At 42.4% G+C, this 20,670-nt stretch overlaps 1 protein-coding gene across 4 annotated transcripts; it reads right to left on the bottom strand.

Moving 5' to 3' along the window:
- Positions 1-525: 525 nt before the first annotated feature.
- Positions 526-20,343, bottom strand: bbx (BBX high mobility group box domain containing). Of its 4 annotated transcripts, none has more exons than XM_076161317.1 (16): positions 20,215-20,343; positions 17,388-17,466; positions 11,683-11,854; positions 11,321-11,578; positions 10,455-10,659; positions 10,276-10,343; positions 9,997-10,071; positions 9,550-9,630; positions 8,929-8,994; positions 7,443-8,265; positions 7,214-7,346; positions 6,614-6,765; positions 6,333-6,422; positions 5,451-5,648; positions 5,102-5,303; positions 526-4,892 (listed from the first exon to the last, which is right to left on the bottom strand). In XM_076161317.1, the coding sequence occupies exons 2-16, from the start codon at positions 17,450-17,452 to the stop codon at positions 4,814-4,816; spliced, it is 2,667 nt and encodes an 888-aa protein (XP_076017432.1). In that variant the 5' UTR covers positions 17,453-17,466; positions 20,215-20,343; the 3' UTR covers positions 526-4,813. The 4 variants fall into 4 exon arrangements, with proteins under 4 accessions (XP_076017432.1, XP_076017434.1, XP_076017433.1 ...); XM_076161319.1 differs by having other exon boundaries at positions 11,321-11,575; XM_076161318.1 differs by lacking the exon at positions 20,215-20,343 and adding an exon at positions 18,795-18,920.
- Positions 20,344-20,670: the final 327 nt, after the last annotated feature.

Below are 20,670 nucleotides of genomic sequence, written 5' to 3'. Positions count from 1 at the left end.
ATATAGAAAGCACAAATCCACTAGGAGGCCGTACTTACTCCACAACAGCTTGTAGGAGTACTAACCCTACGTTTAGACCAACTACATTATTGATCAACAAGAAAACACTAAAGTAAAAAAAACAAACAATATCAACAAAACCTTTTCACACAGATGTACAGATTTAATAGATGTTATTTTAATAGGTGTTCAAGAAGTAATAGTTGCGTCAGCAGAAAGTGTAAAAGGAATAATAGTTGCATCAGCAAACAGTGTTATGACATAGGAGTTGTGGGTGGGTGGGTGGGTGGGGTAAGGAGGGTGGGTTGTCTGAGGGATCCCTCACTAAGCAGGGGTTCCAATAAGGCAAGGCTGCGTTTAACAGTTGGGCTGTAACAATCAAAAATATCTGTCATGAAGACTACCATTTACATAAATTAGATTACGCACATGTTGTACAAACAAGAGGAAAGAGACTTCAAGATCTGGCACGACCTCTTCACAAAAAAACAAAGGAAGCCATGATCTACATTCCAGTAAAGGGTAGATAATCTTATACACGTTCATGTATAAACGGATGCATATTCAGTTGTATATTTCACTTTAATTCAACTAGACCTAGAAAAAGGAACAGTAATAAATAAGTTGTAACTCAAGCATTCAATTGTTCTATTTGATTGCAGGAGTGCCTCCGTTTTTTTTAACTGTCCTGAACAGAGTTTCACTTTTACTGCAAAGAAAAGGAAAAAGAAATAGAAACCGCGGGAAGCTATTGTCCCGCAAATCAAAAACACATGAATCTCTCAACCATCAGTCTAATCATGGATCCTCACATGGTCAGTCAGTCCTTTGGACTTACTCCTCCACGCATTTCCACTGAGTTTCCAGCACAGCAGCTATCGTGTTATGAGAACTGTGGGTTGTGACGAATTAAGGATAGTATACCATCATAGCATACATACAGTACAATCAAGACTGAATTGGAATTAGAAAAATACAGGTACAAAATGATTACATTCGAGAAGACAGTACTAGCACAAAAGGGTATTATTTATAGTCATTTAGGTAACTAATATAGGATTTTCAACTTTATAGAAGCATTTTCTATATAGAAAAAGTGAGGGGATGGGAGATGAAAGTATTATGGCTGTTTTGTCAATGTGTGGATTTGTTATTGACTGGATTCTCATTTCTCGCATATATATCTTTATAAGAGTTAAAATGCATAATTTCCATAGAGAGGGTAAAAATTATATATTTTCTTCAAAGATCATGATCGTTTTGGTTTGGGTCATAAGGTGCAAATATTGTCTATTAAAAGAGGCATTGAGTGGTGCCCTTTTCTTGCACATCATTCCAACTCTGAGTTCAAACACCGAGAAAATCCCATCAGATACACAGGATTAGTTGTGCTGATAATGTTACCTGAAGATTTACACACCTAGAAAATGCAGTGCAACTGTTATGCTAACTTTCTGTTTTTTAAAACATGATTTCCGTTATAATATACCTTTCCCTTTTCTTTGGCAAATGTCACTTAACTCACTTGCTATAAGCAAATATATCTCTCTCTCTCTTTTGGGGGAAGACAATTTCACTCTCTTTGCAAAGACCTACACTGATGTTCACCAGTGGAAGAACGATACAGTTTAATGTTTGGATGACATCATCCTTAACATAACTTTCTCTCATATCTGAAAATATATATATATACTGTATATTATTAGGATTATCATGAAGCATATTGTGGTTCCCTTAAACTTAACTGGGAAATGTTTGCAGTTAGTTTGTTAGCTTTTAAAGACAAATTTAGAGAGGAATCATAACATCATTGCATGGACTGCACTACTTGTACACACAGGCCTATGGACATATAACATTTGAACCATGTAACAATGCCTTGGTTTAGGAAAAATACTCTATTTTAAGAGGCAAGGTTCATCTTAGAACCACACATATGTCATTTATTGGACTTGCGTTTAAGAGTCTGAAAAGCCTGCCTAACACATCCTACCATGTATTCAAGAAAATGGTGATGCAGTCAGTCAAACACACCCCCCCAGAGGTGAAGAGACAAGCTCGTGATCCAGAGGCGCTTCATGTTATCTCAGTGCCTTTTTGCTTAGCAAGTAAGCATTGATGCATTCATCCTCTGTGAGCTTGTTCTTGACAACAGTCTTAATCCAGTAAACTTGACCTCAGGAAAAATCGCTTAAGTTAATAAAGAGGACCTAATTAAAAAAAAAAAAAAAGGAGCATCATACATGTACACACATTAAACAGAAGAAGAATTTTTAAAAAAATCTATAAAAAGCTTTGAACACAATTGAATCTAAAATTGGTGATAAATTAAGTATTGGTCTACACAGAGGAACAAAGGGCTGGTGGGTGAACAGGTGAAGGTTCTGCAGGACTCCATGGTGCTCAGCTCTTCACTCCACTCAGTCTGGTAATTTCAACCTTTGAGAAATACGGCAAACCTGCAGCTACACTGTGTCCTTCCTGACTTTGCCTCACTCTCACCGCTTAACACACTGTAAACACAAAAGGTATGGCCAAGACAGAGATATGGAAACGGAATGATTCTGACCGTGCAATCAGAAAGCACAACTTAAGAGGAAAAGGAGAATAACATCCTGCCTCTCTAAACGCTATAAAAAAAATCATTTGTTGTTGTGACCTCTGAGTAGACCTTAACATGGCAATATAATCTCAAAAGGCCGATAGGAATCAAACTGGGGGGGGGGGGAATGCCTCGTCTCCATCAGATCTGCCTTAAGATTGACTCTCACTTTATAGTAAGATCTTGTTTCAGGTCAAACGAAGGAGAACAGACGAGGGAGATCAAGTTGCTATGTTCAAACATTCTCATTTGATGAGACATACTAACCTACTGAGTAACTCTTGATCCTTTATGTTGGGGAATGTAGACAGTATGCAGACATTCACGCTATTTTCAGATAATTGTGTGTACAGCCATGAAGGTAAACATAAAAGTATGCCATGTAGGTGGATGCTATCAATAGGATTCCCTTACTCGCTAAATATACAGCACGACTTGTTGCTTAAATCGGTTTACAAGAGAAAATACAGGTGAGGAGATGCACGTGCGTGTGTTTATGCCCATTGTAACCTAACAAATCATTTACAAACTCGACCTACTACCACATAATATAGTTACTCTCTAACTCGGATTGCACAAACATCGGTTTTACGTCGACTCCAATCTGAGTTTTGGGTTTACATGAGGGTTTGAAAATAATGATCAACGACTTCAATTATCGAAGTTTTGACGTGCATGTAAACCTGAGTGAAAACGCTAGCAGTGAGCCGACTATAGGCTATATAGTGGAGCAACACTGTAACCAATGGAGACAAGGCATCAATCAATCAAACGAGAGCAACTCATATTTCGGCTACAAGTTAGTGCAGTGTTTACGTGAAAACAAAAACAAAAACACCTCATGGAAACAAGTCGCACGCGAGGGATAAGCGCATCTAACCGCTACGCAAACCACAATAAGATCAAGTATTGACAACAAGAACAAAAAAAAAAAAAATCTACAAAAAAAAAAAAATTATTTCACCACCAAAAGTGTTCACGCCAACTTCGGGAAAAGTAATGAGTTTGAGCAGTAAGCTGGTTTGAGGGCTTTGTGGCAGGAGGGTCTAAGTTGATGCGGGGAGGGGAGGGGGGGGTTAAGGCTATTTGATTCATTCTCTGCCCCAGTTGCGACCTTTCCATCACGACAAAGAAGCAGTCTAAACCCCGACGGCGAGCAGCCTACTTTAAACGGGCAGAACCAACGCCCCGAGGCTCTACAGCAGCTCAGACGTACGGCTGTGCACAGGTCTAACTCTTACACATTCAGTCTAACATGAATATTTATAGCTACCACGCGCACTGTTTTACAGTAGCAATAACAATAATCTTCAGGGGGGGAGGAACGCCGAGGTACATATCAAATACTAAACCTCGATTTCCTCATCGTTCGAATGCACCATGTGTTAGTGCGGCGGCGGGGAAGATGCAGGTAATGGAAGGCTACCCAAAGGGCTCGCTTACCCTGCTTTAAGTTGTTTTGGGTTCAAGCTGAAAAGGAATGAAAGGGATTAGAGCTATTCAAATACAGAGGTATTCTACCAGAAGTGGAGGAAACGCTTCAGTAAGTGTGTGTGTGTGTGTGTGTGTGTGTGTGTGTGTGTGTGTGTGTGTGTGTGTGTGTGTGTGTGTGTGTGTGTGTGTGTGTGTGTGTGTGTGTGTGTGTGTGTGTGTGTGTGTGTGTGTGTGTGTGTGTGTGTGTGAGGTAAGAAGGTGACAGAGAGCTGTGTTATTGTATAAAACCAACGCTGTGATCAGATTGTTGTCTAACCTAAAATGCTATATTTTAAATTGCAAGACTCGACCTTTAAAAATGGCCTCTACGCTGACAAAGAGTGTACGATAAACCCATCACAACCGTCTCTACGAGGGAAGCCATGCAGTGAGGGACAGCTTGGTTCTTCCACAGGCCCTAACGGGAGCATCTACAGGGTGGGGGGGGGAGGGAGGGAGGGGCGGGGGGAGAGGACATTTGAAAGGCGTCCTCCTCCTAACCAAATGAAGGCTTTGGGGGGGGCAAAACACTGACATGGTGAGAGGAGCAGGGAGGAGCAAAATCTCATTCCTCCGTGAACCCAAGCTCAAGCTAGTTCACCACAAGGGCGAAGTGGCGTCTGTCTGTCCAAAGCTTCCCGGTCGCGTCTCCCCCCGGTAAAAGTTACAACACAGAGGAAAATGAAGCTCAACCTCCAGTGTCTATGTTGCGGCGTCTCATTACAGTGAGCTGGAGGTTCACTGGTCGGCGCAGGAGATGAGGACCGGAGTCTGGGCGAGGTCTTTCTTCTGAGTCTCGCCCAAGCCTCTCTGGCCTCTGAAAGGAGACGACACAAAAGGATGTAGAGTTAAGTCTGACAACAACTCGCCATGAGTGATGATGAACGATCAGAGCTGCAAAGGAGTTTGGTTGGACTTGACACCTGCGGCCTTTTGGCTCTCCATTAAGCTGGTTTTAGACCCTAGAATGTGTGCCTACTAACTGTTCAAGTCCTGACTCTGAGCATCATGTGTGTGCGTGTGTACCTGTGGACATTTTCCATGGCTGCGACCTCGGCCAGTGCTGCCAGGCTGAAGAAAGCGGGCAGCTCCTGTGGTTCGGCGCTGCTCTCCGCCTCTTCCTCCTCCTCCTCTGGGGGATCACTGTAGCACCCTTTTTCATTGCATAAATTCTGTTGGGGTAATGGCTTCTTATCCTGTTCCTGGTTCAGGTCCCTTGTTTTTTCTTCTGTAAGAGGAAATGTACAATTCTCAGCAGACAGTCCCGGAATTTCATGGACTATGGAATCATATTTAGACACTTGATCGGTCATTCCACATCAAGTTCTGCCATAGTAACCTTATTAATCATCGATCAAAATGATTTCATACTGACCCTCAACTGGAGACACGCTGCCATCAGCTGTCCGCACCAAGTGGGTGATCTTAGTCTTCCTCGCCTTCCTCTTCTGGCTACCGACTAGCAACTCCATGCTAGTGGCGCTCTGGGCATCTGGGCACATTGTGGCAATGGGGGCACATGGTTTGGCTTTCGAAGCTGAATCCAGCACGGCGGAATCACTATGCACCAGCGCTGTGGAGAAGACTTCAAATCAGAACAGAGCTCGGGAACAAGACGACCTCCATTATCTGCCCGAGCATACAGACAAACGTGACAGTGTTTCGGTACTAAATCAGGCAGATTTCTGTCTTGTGTTGTAATTGAGGATTTGATATTACACACAGCTTGTAAATAACAATCATTTAAGCCATTAAGACAAAATGTATGAATTAAAAAAATAAATAAAAAATAAAAATCAGGAAATTACGTAAAATCTACCATGTGTGGTGAATCTATAATTTAGTCAAATTAAAAATCTAAAGTGAATCATTTGTATTCTTTCATTTTGGTTTCTGGGCTCATTCATTTCAATTTTGAACATTTTTATTGTGTTCATTTCTTTGAAGTCATTTTTGAATGGATGGACATCACATCCGCTGTGGTAAAAACTGAAAACAATGAGCCCTGTTTTTCCAGTGTGACTCACCAAGACGCAGAGGCCTTAACAGCTAATTTATTGTTCATCATGTCCCCTTCAACATGGTTAAACAAATACTGTTCTTTCATAAATCACAGGCTTAGACTTCCCTGGGATATGTTGTTCCCTGAGGGCTTCAAGTGTAATCAGCTTCTTCAGAAAGAATGTGTTTCATATTACAGTGAAAATGTTCATTTCCCTGCTAAATGTAATGCACAAACATCAACATTCTAGTTCACCTTTTTCCACAGCACCTGGTTTCTCCTTTTTGTGTTTGTGCTTCCTAACAATCTTGTGGAATGAGGTCTTTTTCTGAGATGGAGATGGCCCTGATATAGCAAAAACAAAGGGAGAAGAGAATGGCAATGCTATGTTATGAGTCCAAACGTTCCTGGTTTTAACAAAGAGAGAACAGAGCCGGAACAACAGAGGTGTGGAAGAACATGACTGCACAAGGGTAGAATGGGCCATGGATGGGATGGAGGGATATAAAAAAAGGAGTGCAGATGTCGTCTTTCACCTTTGCCCGTCCTGGAGGCTTCATCTTGTGCGGTGGGGCTGTCGATCTTCTTCTTCTTTATGACAGCGGTGCTCTTCTTGTCAAACGTCATAGGGCTGTACTGTGGCAGGCTGTTGAACTTCTTTTCAAACTCCTCCTCCAGCTTCCCTAAACTGAAAGGTTTAAGCACAAAACAACGTCAAAACACAAGAGGAAACTCACAATTGTGCAGCTAGAAGTGTAGCTCTCCCTCTCTCTCTTCCTCCTAGTGTCCTTCTCTCCTGCAGTTGGTGAGGTTTTGAGTTTTGAAGCTCTTGCTTTACACTCACAAAGTGAGTGTCCTTTGCATGGAATCTCGGAGAAAACAGGGCAGCAAAACAAAGAAACAGGAATATGTGGTGATCAGGAAATTCCTTCCTTCCCTTATAAAGTAGGAGAAGTGATATCATTACAATATGTTGTTATGGGGACATTTCATTTGCAGCTCATGTTCCTTAAAATGCAGCAGGAGAATTATTGATTACTTTAGGCGTGGACAGACCAGAACTTTATTCTGTTCGGAGCCTGAAGTTATCCAGAATAAACACAACACACTAATGAAAGTGAGGAAACATGGCTGACCCCTGTGATGATTCATCTTTGGACTTGGACTTCTTCAGCTTCTTGGGGTTATTAGGGCCCATTTGAGAAAGCGTCCAGCTGTCGTCACTCCAGTTCGCGTCATGATCAGCAGAGCGGAAAGCACCTCTTTTACCTGGCGACAGAGACCACACACACACACACACCGGTAAACACAGACGAAGATCACGCCATCGTTACATAAAAAAATGTCTTGCATTCAGACGGATACCTCGGTCGATATTGGCTCTCAGGGAGGTCAGCATTCCCTCAGAGACGAGGGTCTTGTACAAGGCGCCTTTGCAGCTCCTCTCAGATTTCCTGGACCCGCGGCCCTCTGCGCTGGACTCCATCTCGCTCAAACTCTCCTTCCCCTTGTCCTCGTCTTTGAGGTTGACCTCTGGTGGGCTGGGGGGGGCGGGGAGGAGAGGGGGCTCCGCTGTGCTGCTCTGAGGGTCTTCTTCTTCGTCATCAGCCGCCTCTTTCTTCGGGCTCATCTCTGTCAGCTCTTCCTTCATCTCCACGTCGGAGGCAACGTGCTCCTCTTCCATGGGCTCTTCTTTCTCTTTGACAGGAGTCTTGACTTTGGGCTTGCTCCTCTTTTTGGGAGAGCCAGAGTTTTCGCCACCGACGCTGCTCGTGGTAGTTTTGTTGGGCTTCTCCTCCGTGTCCGTCCAGGCCCCTTTGGCCACTGCCTCAATCGTGCTGAAGACACTATCCAAGACTGATTCGGCCGGATTACACTTCTTGATGATCTTCTTAGCGCCAGAAGGGACCACGTCGTTTTCATTCGACACAGCCGGCTCTTTTTTCTTGCTCTTCTTTTTGACACGTGCGTTTTGGCTGCCGCCTTGCGGGGGAATGGCATCAGAGGAGGTAGAAGTGACCGAGGGGATCGCGGGCAACACGGGTGAAGAGAGGGGACTGTCCTTAGTGTCTTTATCCTCCTCAAATTCAGCTTTGACCGTGGTTTGCGGGACAGAGGCCAGAGAGGAGCTGTCCTCAGGCTGAAGCTCTGCTGGATCCATCTTCCCAGCTTCAGAGGCCAAGCACATCTGAACACAATGGCACACAAATCTATGTCAAACAAATCAATATGATAACAAATCTAAATTCTCGACATGCATTGAAAAGTCAACAGTTTGTGTTTATCCACAGATCCTGGCCTGTTTCCCTGCTGCATTACCATTATTACTACATTAGTGATGTAAACAAACTTGCTGGCTCATCACGTCTCATCATTGATTTCTGTAATGGGCTTCTAAAGTGACAAATGAACTTAAATGGTAACTATATGCGTGTCTGCTGAGTGACGTAATTCATCGGTGGTCATCCATCACTGTTGAAAGACGCTTAATGGTGATTAATGATGACTAAAACTAATATTTACACTTTTGCCTGCCTAACTTTATGATACAGTCTACATAAACAAATAAGTGGAGCAATGTGCAACTACCACCAATGTGTAGCTACGATGATGCCAATTCATTCAGTATAAAGCAGTGTTGGCACGTTTTCAATAGCTATGGATGTACAGTAGAGCCGTAAGAAGACGATGTCCAGAATACTGCTATCCAATGAATTTTCACAGTTAACGCTTCTGTAAGTAATGATGGTAAAAGCCAGGTGAAACTGGTGCTTTCAGGAGATAACATTCTATCACGAGGTGAAGCGAGGGCTGGGTAAATGCATCAAGGGCAAACTGTGGAACACATTACCTCAGCAAGCTGGAAGAGAGCAGACTGCCTGCATGGCTTTCCTTCTGGGGCCACAGACTGAGATGACTGTGACGGGAGATACAATCATTTGTTACAATGGGGAAACAGGAAATACGTGGTACATTATGTGTTGTACATTTTGAGGACTGGCACTTCTTGCTTTCACAACAACTTTTCTGCTTAACTGTTGCAATTTCAATGCTGGAATAACAATGTTCGCTTTGTACAGATGCCAATTTCTCGCCACGTTTTGTTGTCGTAGGACACATGAAACCTGCTGGGACTTCAGGGCTGACATTACTTGGTCAAACCTTCCTGATCTTTCGGAGGTGCTAGCAGTGTATTTTCATGTAGTTTCACAGAACCACAAAGGCTCAAAAGAAAATCAACTTTGTATTTACTGTCATTGAACACAAAGAGCACTCCAGGAACTTCCAACTCAAGGGAGACGGTTGGATATCTTGACATTAGAGCAGACCAGTGCCTTCACACCATTATTCATCTTATCTATACATATTACTAATACTGCCACGCCCCTGAGTCAATTACAATTTGTACATTTTGAATAACTAAATCATATAAACAAAATCAATCTTAAAGAACGCTGAGATATGGCTGTACCTCTGCCGGTGCGGAAGGGGCAGACTGGACCCTGCTTTCAGTAATATCAGGCACTCTCTGCGGCGTGGTCCCAGATAATATCTATAGATGAAAATAGAGTGAGCAGAAACATCATTAAGATATGGCAGCTTTTCTCTCTTGTACGTGGGTTAAATCAATAAATGGTAGAAACACTGATCCTAGGGGAAAACATTGGGGAAGCACAGAGGATAAGAATTATTAATTTTTACATTATGTGGTTTGAGATGTTAAGATAAGGGTGTAAACCAATAGAACCCAGTTTGTGCCTTGTGTCCACATTTTGGTGTTTTGTCCCGGTAGTTTTAGGTTTGCCATTGCCTTTGCACATATGCAAATCGACTGTCCGGTGCCAGACCCACGATAGAATTCAAATATTTAAAGGTTTAGAGAACATGTGGGAGGGGAATATAAAGTGTGAAGACAAACCTCTTCCTTATCTTCTGGTAAGGATTTGCCCTCACTGGCTGTGTCGGGTAAGCTGGGTTTAGTGCTGGGAGGGACCTGGCAAGACACAACAGTGTAGTGAGTTGGCCTGTTTCACCAGAGAGCAACCACAAACCAAAATGGCAACAGCCACCTGTGTACCGTCTGCTTGTTTTCACGGCACTGCACGTCATTGAAAATACAAATGGTACTTGAAGGGCGTTTGGGGCCACCTGGTGGTGAGCCGGCGCACTACAACGAAGGACCAAAGCAGTGACCTACCTCTCTGTTTGTGAGGGCATGTTCCCCAGCTAACAACAGCATGCTCAGGCCTCCCATCTTAGTAGGATCTGCCGATGAAACATAGCGGTACGCCGTCGTAAAACATGTGCATGTAGATTTAGTACACCTTTACTAATCATCTGGATTCCCCTGAACACACACATTTACTGTCCACCTACCTGCCATGGCAAAGTTTAACTGTGGCATGCTGTCAGGCTTGGGCACTTTTTTGGCAGTGGCAGAGTCCTTGGGTGTGTTTGAAGGGAAGGACCACACTTTTTTGCGGGGGTTGCCGACTGACTGACAGGGCGGGCTCTTCACTGGTTTGCTGGTGGTGGGGCACCACTTGTAGCCTGGGTTGGCCTTCATGAAGGCATCTTTGTACTGAGAGGAAGAACACCGCCCGGAGTGAACATTCGCAAGACAAACCTTGACCGGTTGGTGTGTTACTGACACTCATCTCATCCTCCATTTTAGATCAATAGATTTCATCATCACAAAGTTATCAGATGGCGTGAATACTATCTGAACTGCATCACTGTGGAGCAGTTAGTGAGCGGTTACTTTCGCCTCCTGGTGTTTTCTTTCAGTAGTCATATGCAAACTTCACACCAAACCAATTATTATAAAAAAAATTGTTGTTCCTTTGACATTTTAGTCTCATTTTAATGTATAAGAGACACTTAACCAAATAAACTAAACTAAAGTCTACTCTATCTCTCGGTAATGGCAACAAACTAAACCTAAATTCGACCTAAATCTCTACTGTTATTGATTCAGGACTCAGAATAGCCCTACAGTACAGCAGGACTCCAGTTCTTTGCTCCTTACATGATACCAGGTTGCAACAGCTTGTTTGCCACACTGTTTTTGATTTGCTACAACACTCTGGTACAGTTCTACAAGAGGAGAGAATGTAACTACTCCTGCTCTAGACGAATAAAAACACTGTATCCAACTGAAAATCTAGACAGGGATCAATGTAGGAGTGAATGGACAAAAGGACATGGCCGTATGAGTTAATGTGGTTGAGTGTAGTGCTCACCTCCCTGGCCATGTCAGTGTACTTCTGCTTCTCCTTGGGCTCCAGCACAGCCCACCAGTCAGCCAGGATCTTGGTGGCCCCCCGGTTGTCCAGGCGAGGGTGTTCCTGCCGCACCAGAGACCGGTGGCGTTTGCAGAAGAGGAGAAAGGCATTCATTGGCCGGCGAGCCCGCTGCTCATTTGAGTCCTCCTCCACCTCCTCTGTTGTGCCTGCACATTGTACCTGGGACGCCTGGTCCTCGCTGCACAGCACCGGCTGCTGAAAACACATTCAGAAGCTCAAACATGCACCGCGCTTGCAGCAAGTTCCTGTGTTAAAACCATGGAGTGAGATGCATGTCAAAGGATGAGGGACATGCTCACCTTCTCAAGCTCCTCTTCATCTTCCTCCTCTTCCTCCTCAGAGAAATCCAGAGCCCTTTTGGAGAGAAGGGGGTGCCACTGCAGGCATTTGCGTTTGGGGCGCTTGCCAATGACTTCCCCTGCAACAGGTTGCTCCTTACCCCTTCCTCCACCCTTCATGGTACTACCGCACCTACAAAAACATTTAAAAAAAATACAGATCAGGCACGCACACACACATGACAAGTACTCTAAGCTGAGCACAGCACTGAGGCAATGTGCAGCATAGGTTACTTCTTTGCTTCCTTCAGGAAGTACGGCATGTGGCAAAACAGGACAAATGGAACAAGATACACGAGGATGACAACCAAGGCAGATGTACAAATTCCTGGCATCACCTTGCAGTCAAACCGTAAGAAGCCACACAAAGCTAATGTGCTGATTTTCAAAAAAAATAAAAAGGTATATGATAATCATGGGCAGAAACAGAAAACCTCAGGTGGGATACTAATTAGGTCCTGTTTCTGTTCTGACTGTGCGAGTAACAACAGGTGTCTCTTTACACTTAAAAGGCTTCCTGCAGTGCCTTATTAGGAATCTACTTTGAAAATATATATAAACACCCATAAAATGCCGATTTAAATTTCTCACACTCTGCTTCGTCTTGACTCTGGAAGGAGTAACACATGGTACACCGCCCAAAACATCCTCACTGACTGTAATGACCGAACGTCCACACTGGGAAGGTGGAGCAAAAAGCCCTACGAGATACAGCAGGGAGGAGGTGGTGTGTGTGTATGTGTGAAAGTGTGTATGTGTGTATGTGTGTGTGTGTCTTTGTCATCTCAGCTCAATTAATCATATTAACGGGGGAAAGAGGGGGGTCCAATTATAAACCGGGATCTTAACTGGTACAACTGAACACATTCTCAGTTCCAGTTCTCTCCAGGGAGCACAGGCAGTGTTGGAAAGGCAGCAGAGAGCAGAGTTGGAGAGTTGCACACAGTTTGTTGGATGCAGAGACCCCCTGAATTGGCTCTTGGTAGCTTCACATCTTTTCGCGTTTCCACATTGGCACGATCCCCAGAACTGTGACCCGTGGCTATATTTAGGGGGTCCATGCCAGTGGGGCTGAACCCCCATTGTTTTGTCCCAGATTTGATTTACCTTACACAAAAGCCACTTAGTGTAGTTCTCTGCACACAACACTTTCCAGCATAACACTGGTTATGAACTAAGAAGTCATATTCAAGTCTGTGACGATATCTGACACCAAAAGAGTTTCATTGACACATTCCATACGCATTTTGATCGACACTCCTATCACTTCCTGTATGATTACACAGTGAACAATACGGACGGGACATAGTAAGTCTAAGACAAAATGTATCCTTTTGCAATCAGAAATCAGTGGATTTTTTGACACACTGTTTGAAAGGGAAGACAAAATGGAGATCTATGCAGAAATCTCCCTCTCCCTCCTCTCTGCGAGCCTCTGGGGGTGGGGGGGAGCAGGCCGTTATGTGTGTTTGACAGGGGAGCCAGCAGGTGAAGAGAAATGCAATGTAAACACACTTGCTCTGGTAGTTGTAGCTTCTAGCCAAGATACACATGAAATACATGCAGTGTTTTATCAGCCGCGCTACTCAAGAAGAGGAACTGTCTGGTCTATTACTACCACACCATCCAAAATGGCTCTAGACTGACTGGTAAGTTTATTAAATCTGCTCCCACTGACTCACAAGGTAGCTATTCCGGTGAACAATAACACCGAGTCACTTTGCCCTTACTGATGTTTAATTGCAAACTTGTTCAGGAAGACGCAGGATCATATGAATGTTTGTCTGGTAATACTATGGTTGTTTTTTCCTGAATAGTACCTGCGAGTGTCAGACTGGGTTTTTATAACTGCCGGAGCATTGGCACGAGGTAAGTTGTTTGGTTGATTATGAACCGATACTGAGCAATTATTTCTAATCAAACAAATCACGCAAATATGTTGACTTTCACATATTTGCAAAGTGTGTGTGCAATGACAGTTGTTTGTATCATCAGATTAAGAAGACTATTCTTTGAATTATGAATCATTTGAGCCATTAGGTCCCAATATACAGTCGTTTAAAAGCCATTGGGAGCTGGTTTAGAGTGTGAGATTAATGAGCTCCACCATGTTTGGATTCATCAGCTACTGTTTAATACATTCATGAGCTGTCCATGAGCGTCAACAGACCAAAACATATTAAAATGGCACCAGCAAGGTCCAGACAACAATCCTCATGTTTTTGGATCCTCCTTAGGTCCCTTATAGAAGCCAGTTTATAGCTCAGCTGGAACTAAAGCATTATGGACCCTATTTTATTTATTACTCTATTTGTTTTATTTGTATTTCCTGTTAAGCTTTACTTTTTTTGTACAATTTGATCTGTTCATATCCCAAAAAATGTAACTCCATAATAAATGTATATCAATATTTAAACAATACATTTATATCCATAATGTATTGATCAAATTGCTCAATCAATAAACATATTTAAAAAACACCAAATTGAAAAAAATTACTCAAAAATCTCTTGACAATCCTGCTGTTGGGTGTAATTTCACATTTAAATCAGAAATGTTTGAAGTTACTTTGCAGGAGCCATCATTACTTTGAACGTCATCTAAGGCCGTTACACTCATATTTGTTGAAGGGAATAAAGCGATTTGCTTCACTGACAAACTACCATGATACACAAACTAGTTTATTGTATCTAGTGTCACAAAGCTAACATTACCTTACCTTATCTTAACACAATAACACACTGTTCCTCCTACTCCCGCTGTAACACAATTACCTTAATAGATCCGATCATGTCGTCGCTATACAAAGGGTCATAAACTGACTAATTGAAAGGACAATGTCAGTGTGATTTGACTTTTTACCTGTTTGCTACTATTCCATCCCTTTCATATTGGCTGTGACGGGTTTAACATGCATGTTCCATGACTGACCATTCATTCGCAATCATTATAGAACGCCACTGGGAAAGAATTGTCTTGAATTGCATTTAAGTGCCACATTTTGAATTTACAGTTACTGTTTGGTAATAATGCAACAATCCTTACTCATGCCAACACACAACCTAAGCCAACTACAATCAATAAGGCTATATAGAAATAATACATTTAAAATATGAATGTCAAAACAAATAATCACAAAAAACAAGTCAAATTTGAATATTTCGCAACACGATGCGTAAATAAAAAAGAAGTGTTTAAAGTGATGTAAACCATAATGGGAGCCAGTAAAAACAAATCATGCTGCGGCTAATCTGACATTTGGATCTGGAGTTACTTTGATCCAAATATTCTTAACAGTACTGCAATGTTAATGCAACGGAACTGAATAAAATGGAGAGCAGAGGAGTGGTAGCTTCAGACTGTAGTAAAAGAATTGAACAATGTGCGATTAACCTCCACAAAAGTTCTAAGACATTCAGATGGCGCCAAGAAGAACACACTTCATTGAAACCTAATTTTGGGTTTAGAATAGATTCTTGGGCTTATGTTTGGGTTCATACATGCACATAGGAGCAAGTAAAGCAACCAAACCTCACTGTGGGTCATGCTATTACTTCTGGCATCGGTGTTTGTTAATGGGTTTGACATTTTGACATGCAGTACCAAGGGTCAGGCAATGGACACGGAGGACTGGAAGTCTCTGGAACTATGAAGTTGACTTTCCACAAGTATTCTAATCTACATAAATAAATATTAAGGCGGCAGTTGGTTTTATATTTTGGTTTCTGCTAGAGAGCGCATCGATAAAGCTTACAATGAGTGCGACCTTTACGTTTATACACCTTTACATACATTTATGTTTGGTGAATTGTGAAATAAGTAACCCAGACTCATCTTTCCTTATGTTTGAATTTTGATTCATAATTATCTTGTACACCAACAGTTAAAGGTAATACATTGGTTTGTTGTTGTTATTTACCCTCAGTTTTAAAGTGAAAGGGTTGACCAGTGACAAAGCAGCAAGACTTGAATTCCGCCCGGTAGAAATGCATCCAGTGAGACAAACCCAGAGGTCCTCAGCTGCTATCAAAGCTACATTTTGAAGATTTATCCTGTACTTCTTTAACATGTTTACATCAACACATTTGAATATTTTTAGATATACTCCAAAAAGGTAAAAAGCTTGACAGTGTATATGTGTCCAGCATCCATATTTTGCATTCCGTGAAGTGCTGAATTAGTGGGCGTTGGCAATGATAAAATGTGACGGATTTGATTACCTTGCTAGTTAATTTGTGGTTTAGTTTGCTATTTTGTGTTTTTGTTTTGTTGATGCGTCTTAACGTCATTGTCCCCAAGGAGTCACTGAGAGGATCTGAAGTCTTTTGGGGTTTTTTTTGCAGTGGATAACAATTTGTTCTTCCACTGATTTTATCCACTGCAGACAGCTGAGCCAAGTGATATCACATTTATGACTTGATTGTGATTTTCAATCAAATTGTGGGTGACAACTGTGTTAAAAGGAGCTTTATCTCCGCTGGTACCAAATAAGACGGCAGTACAGCCTGAAAGAAGTGCGGACAGCTGTTTGGATGTTCAGTACATCACAACAGGGCAAAGTTTTAAAAATCATTAACGGACTCTGTGCTTTTTCCTTGGCAACTTCTCATTGTGAAGAAGATAACAGGAACAAAGTCACAACAGAAAGCGATCGTTTACCCGCAGGCTCCAACAACTACTGAAGACATCAGGTCAATACTTGTATTACTTGAATTATAAACAAAATAATTCCATTATTCTTCTCATATTACCAGTCTCAAGAGGATAATGTTTGATAATGGCTAATTAAGGAATTAACGACTCCTCTCATGAATACTATGATGATATTGCAGAACAAATATAATAGTATGTATTGCATGTTTGACCCATGTTTGACCCTTGCACTCTTTAACTTAGCTTTGTTGTTATGCACTAAAGCTTATTCCAATGTTGCACTAAGTGAAAGTCACTCTGGACACCATTACCAGCTAAACTGTGAAAACAAGAGAGCACTCAGAGAGCCGAACCTCCGCCAAGGCCGAAACGTTCCTGTCTAAACTGCCATACCAGCAAAAACATGCATTTGAGTGTAAATTGGACTTTGATAATATCACTTTGATTTGAAGGATGGCTCTAACATTCACAGCCTCTGCTACTATCTAGCGGTAACCGAGCGTCACCGCAGTTAAAGCAAGTCTGAATGGTGGTCTATGACCCAAATATAATGTTTTTTTTTCATTTATAACTTTAAAATGATGTTGTGGATCTGCCTCCAAATCTAAATGAATGTTGCTTGGCCCTTAGCCTGCCCCTGCACTACATTCCAGCCTTAACGCTTTGAGCCATCCTACAAACACACACACGGTAGCCATAAGACAATATCACCTGGCTTATTGTTACCTTGATGCTAAAGGATATTATTATTATTATTATATTATTTTCACGGACATTTTAAAGCTAAATTATTTGTAGAATTCTGCACCTCTACAACACACTTTGCTTTTCTTTTCTTTTTACCCTTACACACGTTTGCACTTCATTTGGAGCTATGGCCAAGAAACACAAACCAAGTTACAATTACACTTGATGAATGAATTCTCTCTGGTTATGATTGTATTAGGTGATGAAAATGAGAGCTAAAGTGTGTTTGTGCTTGTGAATGCTGAGTGGGAAACAGGAATACTTACTGGAGGATAAAACTATGGAAATGCTGTATGAGTGATGAAGATGAATCTGCCACAGCCTCTGTCATGCAATGACGATGACCTATAAAAATACAAGACACCGTTCTCAGTCATGCGTTAGACATTTTCATCGCTGCAACAACAACAATATATGTGAGCAAAGCAACTTTAACAACATTAACATTGGCGGGTGACATCGCATCGCAGCAGAACCATCAGCTTCAAACTACGGTGGGACATTTTGTCTGATCTGATTACTGATCACTTCGGTCGTGCAGTCGATCCGCCCTGCTGGCCAAAAGCAAAGCATGTAGGCCAGAAACCCTGCGACCACTGGATGCACACACACTCAAATCATACAGCCGACATATAAACACACACGCGGGTAGCAGTGTGTGTGTCGCTGCGCAGAGGTTTAGTTGTGTTTTCAGGTAAAAAACTGCCGATGCCCGTTCGGCTCTGACTGACTGGCGGTCTTAACTGTGTGAACTCTCTCTCTTTTCACGCGGAATAACAGCGCTAAATCCACGACGTTTCGACATCAACGATGCGTTTGCTTACCGAATATGCTCACACATCTAAGCGCACATTTTCATCTCCGTGCTAAAATGTCGATCTGGGCTCTCGCAAGACAGACAAGCCGAATGAGAGTCCATCTTGCTTCGGTTTGGAGGAGAAAAGCCCGAGTACAGTACAGTAGTGGGGGATAATTCACTCCTGTCAAACTCTCCGATGACAATGTCTCGCACTTCCGAGGGGGAAAACATCCACAATCATTAATTAAACTGGAGATTTTCTGCGCAGGCACACGCGTCTGTGCGTTGTGTTTTGCCGGGCAGTAGCTCCATTTCCTAGCAGTGTTACTAGGAATAAAAAGTAGCTAGTTAGCTTGCTAGCGCTGCTAACTGGACGTGTCACGGTTATTATTGCAATGCAATGGTTTCTACAACAACACAAGCTACTGCAACACACTCAACTAACTGAGCTACGTGACGACAGAACAGTAGTTTGTGCTGTTGATGTTAGTTTAGCTTTACGTTTGTTTCGGTGCGTTTGATGCGGATAGGAAGGAGGGAGGGGGAGCAGGGGGGGTCATACCACCTCACACACACTAACAGTTGCTTTGCCGTTTAATTTACACCGACATTTCAAAGATGAGTGAATTAACATTTCCACGACACAGTCACGGCGATACGAATGTAGAGTTTAAACGGTAAGTTATCAATGAAATGTCGACGGAAAAACAAAGTGAAGGGGAAGAAGAAGAGCCAGCAGGCGGACATCATGTCCAAGGCAGCAATAATAATAATTTCTCAGAGTGACTGACTGAAAATAACGAGCAGGGTTGAAGGGGAAATCAATTAAAGGACAAGTTTTCTGTCATGAATGTCACCTCCGTGTCTGACATACCTCCAAAATCCTGCTCCAGTAGCGGAGGGGGCCTCTCATCATTGGTGGCGTCCACCTTTTTAACTTATTGACACATCATAACAGTTCAGCACTGGCTGTACTAAACACGGCTGCGGCAAGTCCCCGAATTAGGCTCTCACACCGGATACGCGGCGGGTTGTCTCCAAAATAAAAGACTTTACGTTCTATTATACTGCTATCGAGGAAAACAAAAATCATCCCGATCAGCAGTTAGTCACGTTTACTCCACAAATGACGCAAGAGGACACACGTTTTTCTGTTTTTCTATCAAATGTTTGATTTTGGTTAAGCAGCCGTCCAAATGGTGTAATGGTGTTACAGAGGTTCTCAAACTGAGACTCAATTTCACAGAGACTCAAAACTGTTGGAAATCCATGGGAATTGCTTTTATTCTTCAATAAAATGGATCTTATCAAGAAATAGAGTTTATATATTTAACTATAGTTCTGCTTTCATTTTGAATTAGAGTTTTTGTTAAAAAAAATAGTCCAACCTATCCCATTTGCACACTGTATAACTCATAACGCATGTACGGTTGTAACATTTAGTGATGCGACTGTAAACATTCAGTAGTTCAGAGGTGGTACTTGGTCCAGAGAGTTTTAGAACTGCTGTTTTTAAAGAATTTAATTCAGTTAATAAAGTCATCCTAGATGCTGGAATACATCTTTTCGACTTCTGTGAAGATTAAATTATTTAGGAGCATTTAACTGTTTAATCAGCACTGAGCCTTCTACGGCTTCAATTACTTACCAAAACCTACATTTGCAATAATTTACCAAAACCTACAGAACCTAAGATCCCCGGCACACATTTTCACTCCACAGTTGGGACTTTTTAACCCTTTATTTTTTCTTCACCGACCGGAAGTGGTGCCTTAATCGCGTGACTTCACGGTGGTAGAGAAACGATTACTTCTCTCGTAGATGATGAATGTAACTGTAGGCGAAAGCGATGCACAAAACGACCTCATCCTACAGAAATAACACGAACAAACGTTATACCTGAGGGGAACCGGCACTTGTTCAGTCACACATTGTCTTACAATCACTTTCGTTTCACTCGAGGTGACAAAATATCCTCATGTATATCCAGAGGCAGCCTTACTCTCTCCCCTCCCCCGGTTTGCAAAGTGCTCATTCCCCAGCACTGACCCGTCTGTTGCCGCTAACACCGCGTTAGATTTAACTTTATCTTATATCAATCACTATATATAACAAATGTCAACACAGAGGCGATTAAACAACGAAACAACCCCCCCTCCCCGATAACAACACAGTTAAATGCGGCGTTCAGGTTCTCTCACTCCGGGACTTGATACAAGCTTCCTGGGTGCCGTGAGGCTGATAACTGGGTACAAATGTCCCACTCGTGTAAAATGGTTGTTTCACGCACTTACCCCTCAGCAGCAACACAACAAGCGAGTATTCAGTCGTTTACATCGGCTTCGCGGTGTTATTCGTGACATTAACACAACAGTTTTGCTGCACACTGTACTGAACTGAAAATATCCACCACATCATGTAAGGCTGCCTGTGATTGGACGGCGGCGTTGATAGACTCACGCATGTCACCATTCACAGGAGATTTTAGATTGCAGTGTTTTCAGTTTATAATGTAACGTTCTTGTGTTTTAATGTCCACGAGCTGTACCGAACCATCAGACCCACGTGTTACTAAAGCACAATCATACACACTAACACAGACTTGTAGTGTGTGTGGGGGTGTGTGTGCCCGCGCTGCTCAGTTGTGTTACTGCACGGATCCTGTGGTACTGACTGAGTGTTTTTAATCTCTAAAAGAATGTCATCCCACTTCTATAGGCATTAGATTGTTATGAGGAAAAGGTTTGCTA

Source organism: Genypterus blacodes, unplaced genomic scaffold, assembly GCF_046128005.1.
Source record: "Genypterus blacodes isolate CSIRO-AG114 ecotype Tasmania unplaced genomic scaffold, CSIRO-AGI_Gbla_v1 ptg000111l_1, whole genome shotgun sequence".
Taxonomy (NCBI): Eukaryota; Metazoa; Chordata; class Actinopteri; order Ophidiiformes; family Ophidiidae; genus Genypterus; species Genypterus blacodes.
This window is presented reverse-complemented; position numbering and strand designations above follow the sequence as displayed.

What these genes read in the sequence shown, in the direction of transcription:
- bbx (XM_076161317.1), bottom strand. Translation starts at nt 17,452, where the DNA reads ATGACAGAGGCTGTGGCAGATTCATCTTCATCACTCATACAGCATTTC. An exon ending in TTCCATAGTTTTATCCTCCA is followed by an intron (nt 11,855 to 17,387) that starts GTAAGTATTCCT and finishes ATGTTTTTGTAG; the next exon opens with GTGCGGTAGTACCATGAAGG. An exon ending in CCCCTTCCGCACCGGCAGAG is followed by an intron (nt 8,995 to 9,549) that starts GTACAGCCATAT and finishes CTCCCGTCACAG; the next exon opens with TCATCTCAGTCTGTGGCCCC.